Raw genomic sequence first — 12,856 nt, forward strand, 5'->3', positions numbered from 1 at the left:
TTCCTCCTGGGATTATTCCTTAACTGTATTCACAGCAACAAGACTGACACTAAATTATTATTTTTTCTTCAGGGTGATGAGCTGATGAGGACAGTTTCCCTTTCAGATCTCTGCAGAGGGGTCAGTTGTATACAGCTTGTAGCATTCACATGATTCTGGGAAAGATTTTTTTTTCCTCCTTTTTAAAAACCCCAAACAAATCCAGTTTTGTCTCTCCTCAGCTTGATTCAACTGTCATTTTGCCAAAAGGACTAGAAAAGTATCATGTCAAAGCAAGAGTATTTTATTCCTGTGGCCAGCAAAGCACATGGGCTGGTTTCTCTGTGACAGAGACCTTGGCTAAGCATCTTTGGCCAGAAAGAAAAAATGTACTGCCCTAAGAGAGGTGGACATACAGATACACACAGTACACACCTGAACCTCCTCCAAAGTCTTCAAGTGTCATGAATTACAATTTTGCAGATCTCTTCTTTTCAAAACAAAGAAAAGATAAAAAGGAAAACATTTCTTGATGGTGCAGAAGGAATATCCATAGGAAATCAAGCATGGTCACACTGATACATTCTACCAGGAGCCAGCGTGCTAGGCAAAGTTACAAAACATTACTAGTCCACCAAATAAAACTGAGGGCTGTCACACTTGCCTGCAGGTTTCAAGTCTTCTTTCCAGAACCTGACAACTCATGTTAGGCATAATCACAATGGTGCCACCCACACACGAGGAGCGCTCATGTTTGCTCATCAGTGCAAAACATGCCATTTCCCAGAGTTTTCTAGTCATTTTCAATTCTTGCTCTCACAGAATCCCAGAATGGGTTAAGGCTGGAAGGGATCACAGTGGGTCATCTGGACCAACCTCTCTGCTCAAGCAGGGTCATCCCAGAGCACATGGCCTAGGATTGTGTCCAGATTGTGTCCAGACAGTTCTTGGATACCTCCAGCGAGGAGGCTCCACACCCCCTCTGGGCAATCTGTGCCAGTGCTCAGTCACCCACATAGTAAAGAAATTCTTCCTCATATTCAGGTGGAGCTTCCTGTGCATCAGTTTCTGCCCATTGCCTCTTGTCCTATTGCTGGACAGCACTGAGCAGAGCCTAGTTTGTCCTCTGACACCTTCTTACAGACAGAAGGACATTGTTGAGGTCCCCTCTCAGTTGTCTCTTTCCAAGACTGAACAGGCCCAGCTCCCCCAGTCTTTCCTTGTGAGAGAGATGTTCCAGTCCCTGCGCTGGACCCACTCCAGGAGCTCCCTGTCTGCCTTGTCCTGAGGAGGTCAGAACTGGAGCCAACACTCCAGGTGAGGCAGAGGGGCAGGATCACCTCCCTGAGCTGCTGGCAGTGCTCCTCCTAACACACCCCAGAACACCCCTGGCTTTGGTCCCCAGGGCACTGCTGGCTCAGGGACAGCTGCTCTCCCCCAGGTCCTTCTCCACAGAGCTGCTTTCCAGCAGGTCAGTCCCCAGCCTGGCTGGTGCCTGGGGTTGTTCCCCCCCAGGTGCAGGACCCTGCATTTGCCTTTGCTGAATTTTAGACCGTTCCTCTCTGCCCATCTCTCCAACCTGCCAGGGTCCTTTGGAAGGGCTGTAACTTTCCCCCTTCAATCCTTTCCCTCCTAAAAGAGCTTTAATTTTTTCACCAACCTATGTAAAACGTGTTGCTATAAATTGTTTCCCTAAGAAGAACCATTATTTAGTATGCTGTGATAATTCAGATTTTACACAGTACAAATACCTAGATCCATAGGAGAACACACCAGTAGAGAGCAAGGGGAGTTCATCTCCCCACCAATGGTGTGGAGAGAGCCCAATGTGCAGAGTCATTTCTGATGGCTGTATGAGGAGGCAGCATGGGTAGCCCAGATGTAGGCTCTTCAGCAATGTCCACTGGGATCTATATGGATTGCATCAAGTTCCTCACCACAAACCCTACCTGAGTAATAATTCTCAGGGAGAGAGAAGCAGCACAGAGTGGAGAGCAAGAATCCTAAAACACACCAGGCTTAAATCAGTGGCTTAGGCAACTGGTTACTGGTAATGAAACAGCAGAGTTTTCACTATATAAAATTTATAAATTTATTTTTTTGTAAAAATCCAAAGAGCACGAAGACATCTCACTCAAAATACTGGTAAATCAAACCACACTTAGAAAAATGAAAGCTGATTTTATTATCTTTTCCACAGCCAATCATTTGACATGAACATGCATACGTAATTTTGCTACGCACACACCACAGTTTAACGTTAGTTATTAAAGGTTAAACATACAACATACATCCTTACAAAAATGAGTCAAAATGCAAACATAACTTTTAAACAAAACAGTTTTTACTCATTTAAAAAAACTTTTGTGTTGGGTACCATTTTGTACAAACACAGTTAATTTAAACAAATCTGCTTTTAGTTTCCTCATGGTTGCACATGAAAATAAGCTGCAATAGAAAATGAAGTCATCAAGGGATTTTTAAATAGCAGAAGTAGGCAGTCTTGCCATGCAGAAGAAGCAATATTAAATATTAGTTTTTCAAAAAAAGAAAAAAACCACAAGTTTAAAAATATTTAGTTCAAGTCACAAATCTTTCCCCAGTACAGAGAAATCCAAATGCAACGCATAATTAGCTGCCACTTAGGATGGCTATTCTGAAAAGTAGAAATACTTTCCAGAATTGATAATTTTCATTGATTTGGCACAGAAAAGAAGTCTGAGCTTACTTAGGTACAAGGAAGTGATTAAAAAAAAAGAGTAAACAGGAAGAAAGAAAATAAAAAGCAAGAATGAACAAGATAGTAGTTGCAATCACTAAAAAAAAATCTGTGCATCTCAGTCATTGCAGAATACTGTCTACAGCAGGTGCGAATTCCAGGTAATTGTTATTGCAACATGGATTTAATTTGCTTGGAGGTAGTCTCATCATTCAAATGCTTTGTTGTGTACCTAAACACAGAAACAAAGTCAAGGTGAGCATAAATGCTATTCCACTTTAGCTTACAAATGTGTAATTTCTTTGTTTATGGCTCAACCTGACTGTACCAGAGCAAAACTCTCAGCCATGGATCATCACCCACTCCATGGTCACTGAGAACACAAGTCAGACATTCTGATCAGAAAATGATATTGCCAATCAGAACTAGAATCTAGTAGCCTTGCACCAAGGGGAGCACAAAATAAGCCTCAGCTGGACATTGCCTTTCACAATAAGCTCACGGTAGCACTGGTGACAGGTAATTATCCATCAGACCAACTCTGAGGGCTCTGCCCACAGGAAACATCTTCAAATAAGACAGCTTGAGAAACTCTTCATCAAAACTTCCAGCGATCAAACTTTCCAGAATCCCTCAATGACAATGGATTTAATCACTTTTCAGCCTAATTTCCTGCTTAGTTAAGTGACTGTGCTGCTAAAACTGAAGAGCATACACATGTGCTTATTTCAGCTCCTTACCCTTTCAAAATTCTCTAGGATAATAGCACACTTTTAAATCACTACAAACAACCTAGCTATATCTATTTTTAGAAGATATCCTCATTGCAGACTTTTTGTGCGAATAATTTTTCTGCTCTTCCTTCCTAACTAATCTAAAAGCAAATAAAACTTACTTTGTAATTTAAATTTAACATGTTAAATTAGCACTTTCATTGCTATCCACAACTGCAGTACTATTTTACTTGTTCACTTGATAAATATATAATGACTTTTTAGTTTGGAAGTTAATAATAATGTAGATTTCAGCACTTTTTGGTAATTTATACTTTCAACAAACAAGCAGCCTAAGATTTTCTGAAATCCTGAAAAGTTATTGCACTTGGTATTCTGCCCACATGAAAAATCTGAACATGATTACAATACTCAGATGAATTTGAAATTACAAAGAGCTGATCTCCCTCCAAAACCCTATACCACCTTCCATTTGTTTTTGAAACACATTATATGTCCCTTGAAAAAACCTAAGGACTTCTCACTCCTCCAGAATCAAAGACTTAGATTAGGACTTAATTTGTCACAATGACACATCATGAACCTGTTTTCACCACATGAGCACACAGCAGCTCACCCCTGAATCTCTTCCTAACAATTCCAAACGTGGTATAGAAAAGATTTAAATATCCTACCCAGAGAGTAATTAAATGTACAAAACCAGGACTGTATAGCATCCATGCATGGAAAGGGAAAGCATAGCTTGAGAGCATGGACTGGATTTACACTGCTAACCACAAAGTTAATTGTGTAATTAACCAGAAGTTAATGCAGTGAGCACCTGAAGTGCACCTTCCACATACTTTCATAGTGTCAGCAGTGATGGGAAAAATGGGCTACTAATAAAGACTGGTGATAATGGCAGCTGCAATCACAATAAACTAGTCAGAAATAAATGCTAATGCAGCATTTTCCCTCTGGAAACCTGTGTTTTTACTGATCACCATCTCAAAGACTGATCATGTTATGAAGTTTAGGGATGAACATGATTTTAGCAAGGAAATAATCACATGATGTTTCAAATTAGGCATGGATTTTTAAAATTTTAACTAATAATCTGAAACAACTTTGCAAAAGAACCCACTTACAATACCACATTATTTACCACACCATGACACAAAACATAAAAAGAGGGCAAATGAAATTTAAGCAGCTTCACTACAGATAATGAAAACAAACCACAACTGCACAATTTCAGACAAGACAAACTAAAGCTTCCACATTCCAAGCAGGCACACGAGTAACAACACCCAGTTCCAGTTATTTGTTACCAAAGTAATGACACTTTTCCAAGCATGGAGAAGAACAAAGACTTCACCTGCCTATCATAATTTTGCACTTTTTGCCACTTCTCCCATGCTGGACACCCACACAACGAACATGTGACTGACTACAGATACAGCTTTACACCCCAAAATTAGCAGGTTTTAGCTTTAATATACTGAATTCTTATTTTTTCTTTACTTCTCCAATTAATGTGGTAAACTCTTGTCTCATCTATTCTGCAGCAGAGACTCATGCCTTTAGTTCTTTCTGAAAAGGAACAATTTCTAGTTACTTACCATGCCATACTGACTCATTCTTAACCTGTGTGCATGGAAAAGGTCATCTTAGAATGAACAACTGCAAATTCACAACCCTGTTAAAGCACAGAGGCTTCTTCACACATCCTTGTCTCAAGACACATTAGAAGAAAAGCCTGCAATAATTACATTCACCTTTCCCTGTAACAGTCACTGAATACTTTGCTGCAAAAAAAATGCCCTGGACAATTAATGAAAACTCACATCCAAACATTAAAATACTCAAGAAACAAAAAGGAGTACCTGAGAGCATTTAGAAGGCCTTCTACACTGTTAGGAGGCTGGTCTTTAAGAACTTTGATGCATCCTTTCATCTAGGAGTTAAAAAAATTACAGTTTTTTCCATGCTAATACCTTTTGAGTTTAAAGGAATGTTTTATATTCAGTATGTAAAAGATCAAAAATAAGTATTTAAAAATAGCAGCAGTGTCAAGACATTTTCTGGATATTAAAAAGGAATTAAGCTTTCAGCATTACATCTTCCTATCACAGACTGGCTTAGCTACTTAAAAACCTGCATCAAGTGCATCCTCAGCAACTTTGCTGATGACACCAAGCTGAGTGGTGTGGCTGACAGTCTGGAGGGGAGGGAAGGCATCCAGAGGGATCTGGACAGGCTGGAGAGTGGGATTGTGAACCTTGTGAAGCTCAACAACTCCAAGGTCTTGCAATTGCATCAAGGCATCCCAAGCACAAACACAGGCTGGGCAGGGAATAGACTGGGAGCAGCCCAGAGGGCTTGGGGGAGTTGTTGGATGAGAAGTTCAACATGATCCAGCAAAGGGCTCTGGCAGCCCAGAAAGCCAACACTGTCCTGGGCTGCAGCAAAAGAAATGTGGCCAGCACAGCAAGGGACGTGATTCTCTACCTCTGCTCTGCTCTTGTAAGACCCCACCTGGACCCAGCTCTGTGTCACCAGCAGAAAAATGACATGGCTGTGCCAGAGTCCAGAGGAGGGTCATGAAGATGATCAGAAGGCTGGAGCACCTCTCCAGGGAGGAAAGGCTGAGAGAATTGGGGCTGCTCAGTATGGAGAATGATCTGGGGAGACCTCAGAGCACCTTCCAGTACCTAAAGGGGGCTACAAGAGAGCTGGAAAGAGACATTTTACAAGAGCATGTAGTGATAAGATGAGGGAGAATGGCTTTGAATGTTGTGGCTGCCCCGTCCCTGGAAGCGCTCAAGGCCAGGCTGCACAGGGCCCTGAGCAACCTGGTCTAGTGGAAGGTGTCCCTGCCCGTGGCAGGGGGGCTGGAACTGGATGATCTTTAAGGTCCCTCCCAACCCAAACCACTCTATGAGAACTTTAGCAAATGCAACTTTCAAGCTCTGCTTTATCAGCCTTAAAAAATATGGAACTGCGAGCAAAAATACATGTTTATCATAAATCCATTAAGAATTTTACATTCAGCCAGTGAAATAATGACCAACTGTAGTTAACGTAGTAGGATAATACTCCCTTTGAAATAACCACAAAACCACAGAGTGACAGCATGTATTCCACAGGTTTACTATCAAAAACAGTAGAAAGTTAGAAACCCAAGGTGTGGTGGATGGTGAACTGAGCTATTCACCAGTCAGTGAGGAACAAGTCAGGGGCCATTGTTACTTTCTGATCTGGATCTTTCATTACAACCACTGCTTACAAGTATTTCTGGACACTACCTGAATTACATAAAAACAGATTTTTTCATGACCCACTTACATGTCTCTGAAGGCCTAGTCTGTGTTTCTCACTACTTAAATATACATTTTTGCTCACAGTTATGAGTTTAGCACCAACCCAATGTATACATCTGCTACTAGAATCTGCAAGACAGAAAAGGAGGCTATAGACAATTTAAATACTCAGGAGATTATTTAGCAACAGTAAACTTACATCAATTTTTGAAGTTTTGGCAAAAGCGCCCACCGGATGCACGTGGTCATAGAGTATGATGACACCCACCATTACCCTCAGACAGAATGATACTGTTTCCTCATTTGTAAACCTGCTTCTATATTCACTGGAATGTAAAAACACAGCTTATTATCTATGAAACACAAGATAACAGTAAATACTAGTAACATCAAATTAAGATTAAAGAGAAAAATTCTATAATAAATCCTCAGAGAAAAAAAACCAAACCAACCCAACCAAACCTACAAACACCAAACTTTGGGTAGTTTTCTTTATTCCTTTCAATAACCTGCCAAAAGTCAGATGATTGCTTACAAAGTTACCTGAAGATTAATAAAAATTCTCAAACCTAAAACAATAGGTTTCTAAAATTTTTAAATTTTAAAATAATTTAATTTTGAAAAAGATTAAAACAATACATACTAACTTGGTCTCCAGTGCTTTCTACACTTTTCTCTGCCACCTTCTAATACACACCCAGACTTCTGACTTAGAAAGAAAAAAAAGGCAGGCAACTGGACAACCTTTAACTGCTTTTTAAAATGGAATTAATTCCTAAGAAGAGTAAGACTATAAATGCTTGGAGCTCTTAATGTACTGCAAAACAAACGTCCTGTGGTATTTGGACAGAAACTTATTTACCAACAGAAAACAATTTAGAACACAGAAGAAACAGATTTAAAAAAATAACCAAAGATTAGTGTGACTTTGGTCATACTCCCAGTGCCTCTCAAACAAACAGAAGACAACTGACTGCCTTCATGCCTAGAAGTTGTCTCTTAATTCCCCTGAGAGGAGCACTATCATTTTTTTAGAGCAATCAGCCAGGCCAGTCAGCAAGGACACAACGTCCAGAGCATTGCCCACAGCCCCTCTTTCAGGAGACCCTAGGCAATCACGCTCAAATAGCCTATTTCTCTGAATAATACATGAGAAAACCACTTATAAAGAGTGCCAAGAGGTTGTCTAGCTTCCATAGCCATTCTATTTTTAAATATTAATATGTTCAGAAAAGTAGACCGCACGATTTCCGTGGCTGGCAAAACGAACCAAGGTGGTTTCACGTCAGTGCAAACAACTAGGCTGGTAAAAAGGAAACATCACACTTCCTAATCACTCCAATTATATTTCTTTCATGCATCACACATCAGGTCTGAAACAGAGAGTGGCTCACACCCAACCCAAGCAGTGTTGGTACTCACGGGGTTTCCAGCATGACCCTGCACACACTGGCCATGGTGCTTAAGCAATCTGTTGTGTTCTCTATCGGTAAATTTTTATTCTGCAAAAGAAGGTGAACAGTTGCCACAACTCAATTACTGTGAAATATTATACTACAAATCCTAAGTCAAATAAGTAATCTGTTGGCATAGCAATGTAGAGCAATTAAAAACATTAACACAACTATGGTAAGTCAGGTAGTCTTGCACTGTTTTTTTTAAATGTTATCATATAGATTACCAGTTTGCACAGCGAAGGCTACCACATGGATTTTGCCTGCTTGTTTGTAGCCAAGGAAGTACATCCTTGACATGACTGACTTTTGGAAAGTTTTGAAGGAATCATCATCTAACCTGCTCCTTCAAAGACAAAAATTTCTATAGCCAAATATATTAATCTGCTTTAACAGTGAAACTTAAAATTGTGGCAGACAACCATCACAAATAAATGTAAAATAAGACAGTTTTATTAAGGCATTTCAAGCATAAAGCAGAACTCAGGAGAAAAAAAAAACATTAAAAGACAGATGTAACCGTGCATGAATCATGTAATGTAAAATTATTTCTATTAAGAAATAGTGAGCATTCTTTGCACGTAAGCCAAAAATCATCACAGTTACCAGAAGGCAAGCACAGTACTTGCAGTGATTAGATTTTACAACCAGTATTTACTTAGGTAGTCAAGGATAAATAGGGATGTGTCAAGTATTTCAGGCTGAAATACTTCTCAAGTTCAGGTTCCTTCTCCCTTTCGCAATAATATACTTGACTTTACACAGTGTAACAAAAGTGTCTTGGGAAGGAGAAGAGGAAGCTACATTTCAATTCCATTCCCTATTTCAAGCAGAGAGAATCAAGCTGTTTCCCTTTCAATTTTCTGAAATTTCTGCTCTAAACCACCACCACAGTGCAGGCAAAATACCAGTCCCAGCTCCCTGCCTGAGAAAAGCCATCACTGCTGATGTGACAATATTCATTAAATTTTGGGGATGTATACACAAAGTGCCTGGCTGGAGTCCCTAACTCTACAGCATCTGGGAAAGACACATTACATTTCTCGAGGCTCCAAACCCCAAGTTTTATTCCTAGATGCCAGATTAGGCCTGGGGGAGGTTGTGTTGCCCATTATGTCTGGCCCTGCAGTGCTGTGAAGCACATTATCCAAGCCATAAATTTATACTCTTACCTCTGACACAAACTTTGTTGTGGCATCACTTAAGGTTTTCAACATTGGCGTTGCTTCAGCGTAAAATAAAGACATTCTGTTTGCCAACTCATTATTAACTTCATTTTCTCCCTCTGCCTAAAAAACAGAAGAAAGGGTTTAGTTGTTCTGTACATGGAGAAGAGAGGTGGTAGCAGAATTAATTTGATCTTATCCAAGGGTTACCTACTGGGACATTGTTAATCCTCATACGGCTCAGAGTTCTTCTATAGTAGCTGAAGTCATTCTGTATAGCAGGATTTGTCATCTATGTAGATATGGAAGCAAGAGAGTTGTGACAAATTCAAGAAAAGTAAGGACAATTTTCGTAAAATATAATACACTCAACAAGAAAACATTCAACTTCCTGAAGTGAAGCAAAAAGGCCTGTGATATGTTTGGAACTTGTAAGCACAACATAAAGCTTTTTTTCTCAGATTCAGAACAAGCTCTAACAGGAATGAGAAAACGAACAATCTCCTAAATACAAGCTGGAAATTAGTAGGTTGAAAAAAATTGCTTTGCTAATTTGACTCCAAGGATCAGACCAGCAAATTAATTATCATTTCAGTTTAGTTCTTTGCACATAGCAAGAAAATAGCTGGACTATGGGTGCGCACAAGCTAAAAGCAGCAGCATTATCCCAAGAGATATGCCAAATTTGGGTGTAGAAACATGATTAATGTGAACTGAAATACAAGTGCCTAAAGCTAATATGATACTTCATCTGCTTTCCAGTTTAATCTTACTCTAGGTCACAAGAGCAAGCCAAGCATATTGGATATTTGAGTATCCACTGCACATTCTATTCCAGAACATAACACAACCCAGATTGCTTCAGTAAACACACTCGGCTTCTTTTTCTAGCTCTTCTGATCACAAGCTCTTACCTTGAGCTCATCAAATCGGAGTGTGAAGTGAAGAATTTCTGCAAACTGCTTAGCAAGAGCCTGCTCTCGCTCCAGGTGCTGCGTTGGGGAGTACGGAGTGCTCGTCAGGGCGCCCAGCAGGCCCCGCAGCCCGGCCTCTGCAACACAGGACAGGAGTTTGCAACACACAACTGCCCCTTGGATCAGCACTGGCTGGTATTCTGCATGCTAGACTTAAAATACACAGCTGCCAAAATACATGGTGATTAATAATAAAGGGACTCCATGAATTGCTCATCTATGCGTCAACTGCTGTCATATTTACGTACAAATTGCTGCACAGACCAGGTCACATCAGCACTGACAGCCACAAAAAAAACTTCTTGGAACTTCTACTCAAGCTTTGTCTGCAAAATTTGTGCAGAACATATTTCAATAACCTGTGTTAGCAGATTTCAGCCTCTAGGAGAACACAGAACTCAAGAGGCACATAGCTGTAAGCAGAAGTCACACCTTATTTAAGATAAATTTGTAATCCAGCTTCCTGTTCATCTTCTTGAGAAAAATACCTCACCCATTTTAAAAAGTAGAACTTGCCTGCAACAAGTTTCCATGTTTTAAGCACGTTTTATACAAGCTATGTTAGTAAATTTGATTAAAAGTGAGATAACAACAGAAAGCTGGTGAAAAAACAAGTCTCATAGGTTTTATCAGCATAGCCATCACATCAGTGAGTTTCAGAAGAGGCATGAAGCACCATATCAAGTATTGCACGTGTATGAACCAAGACCAGGCACTTCCACACAGCAAATTATTTCTGATATTTAGGGAGAAAAAATAGTCTCTTTTATGTACTCTTGGTATCAGAAACACTGACAGAATTAATTCCTGATTATTTAGTTCACTAATTTCTAGTCAATCAGCTGGTTACTGCTTTCCTGAGTTACTAAAGGAGTAGAGGAAGAGCAATAAGGATGATCCCATTCTCTCCCCCCTCTCAAATATCCACTGAAGCAAGACTGCTGTCATCCAGTGTATGGAGGAATCTGTGCAATATCAGCTCTTTTCCACAAAGGAGATGACCTCAATGTGATCACATCTGAATATGCCAAATATACTAACAAATTAAGACAAAAAACCCTCAAGTTAGCACCTTTCCACTTACCTAGTCTTTGAGAAAATTCATAGAATTTCTTTAGTTTGCCTACTAGTGGAACAACTGCACCCCACGCCTTCTCTTGCAGCTTCTCATCATTTGGATGCTGTATTGCCTTAAATTGGAAAAAGAGAGGAGAAAAATATTTTTGGATTGGGAATAACTGATGCACTGCTGACAAAACAACCCCAAACAACAAAACACAAAAAACCAAAACACCTATGCAAGACAATTGTTTGAAGAGCTAATAATTAAATATCTACCTACTAAGAAGTTTTCAGTTGAGAGACAAGCATGTACTAACCCATGTCTGTTCCAAAAAGGTCTAAAAATTTGTGTTGAAAGTAAGCATCCTGAACAGGAAAACAACTTGGAGAGAGTATAAAGAAATGGTTAAAAATCAAATAACTCAGATAAGAAAATTTACATAACCAGACCTAGTTAATTAAAATTAACAACTTTACTGTGCTTACTCCAAGCAAAAAGAAAAAAATTAGTGATCAAAGCCTCATCTTAATGTTGGCATCTATCACTAATTCCTAAATTTGCAAAGAAAAAAAAAATTGCTGTGAAATTCAAGCTAACTATTACAGCAGGAACATTTAAGCACAATCAACAACATAAAGCACCACCAGTACATAGGATATACCACAGCTCTGAAGGATATATTTATAGACTTTGTCTTTACAGGAAACTTCCCAGACATTTAATACCTTAAATTCAACCTCTCCAGTTAGCAACTGAAAATATACTAAAAAAACAGAAATAAAAATGCTCATAACTCTCCTGCAGCATTTTCACTGTCAAGTTCTTGATTTCAAGAACAGTTTCAGTCAACCATGGGCTGTGGCTTGCAGCACACTCCTCTCTGGTCCTAGAAAGTTTCCTTCCTGCCATGTCTACTGCTTCTCAGAGGAGTATCTCTCATTTCTCCATGGCATCTGCACACACACATTCCTGCCTGATCCTACAGCCTGTCCCTGAACATGGACAGTGATCTATCTCCCCTCCTAAGGGTTTTGTGTGACACAGTCATCCCTCTTACTTTCATGGAGAGAAAAACTTTCAAAGCTGAATAGCTTTGAGTATCTCAAATTGCTATGGAGTGGACAGAGACTCCTCCTATCTAATACTATTTCTTAAGGATATGTTAATGTTACAGTGAGTAACTCCTTCCTCCATGAGCAAAGCAGCCCCCAATGCTGCATGTGAGGAAGAAAGAAAGGGGGTTGGGAGAATATTTATTCCACTCTTTATTAAATAAAGGAAAATTTGAATGACATTCTGTGCAGGAACTTTGCTTCTGTTCCAAATATCTACTCTAGTAAAGAAAAGCCAATTAAAAGGGAGTGAAAATGAGATGCCTTTTGTGTTAGGATTACCAAACCAGGCCTCTCCAGTTACCATACAAGAGGATGTCAACACTATTCAGTTTTGCACTGTTTTCACACCA

General features: G+C 39.6%; 1 protein-coding gene across 2 annotated transcripts in view; it reads right to left on the reverse strand.

Moving 5' to 3' along the window:
• Positions 1 to 2,046: 2,046 nt before the first annotated feature.
• Positions 2,047 to 12,856, reverse strand: part of FAM49B (family with sequence similarity 49 member B) — a 43,253-nt gene continuing 32,443 nt past the window's right edge. For both annotated transcript variants that reach the window (XM_014306888.2, XM_031056728.1), the window contains exons 5-12: positions 11,413 to 11,518; positions 10,269 to 10,405; positions 9,569 to 9,646; positions 9,361 to 9,477; positions 8,157 to 8,236; positions 6,934 to 7,060; positions 5,298 to 5,368; positions 2,047 to 2,930 (exon numbers count right to left, since the gene is read on the reverse strand). In XM_014306888.2, the coding sequence (XP_014162363.1) occupies positions 2,867 to 2,930; positions 5,298 to 5,368; positions 6,934 to 7,060; positions 8,157 to 8,236; positions 9,361 to 9,477; positions 9,569 to 9,646; positions 10,269 to 10,405; positions 11,413 to 11,518 (780 nt within the window). In that variant the 3' untranslated portion in view covers positions 2,047 to 2,866. The remainder of the gene's footprint in view (positions 2,931 to 5,297; positions 5,369 to 6,933; positions 7,061 to 8,156; positions 8,237 to 9,360; positions 9,478 to 9,568; positions 9,647 to 10,268; positions 10,406 to 11,412; positions 11,519 to 12,856) is intronic.

This window comes from Geospiza fortis, unplaced genomic scaffold (genome assembly GCF_000277835.1).
Source record: "Geospiza fortis unplaced genomic scaffold, GeoFor_1.0 scaffold111, whole genome shotgun sequence".
Taxonomy (NCBI): Eukaryota; Metazoa; Chordata; class Aves; order Passeriformes; family Thraupidae; genus Geospiza; species Geospiza fortis.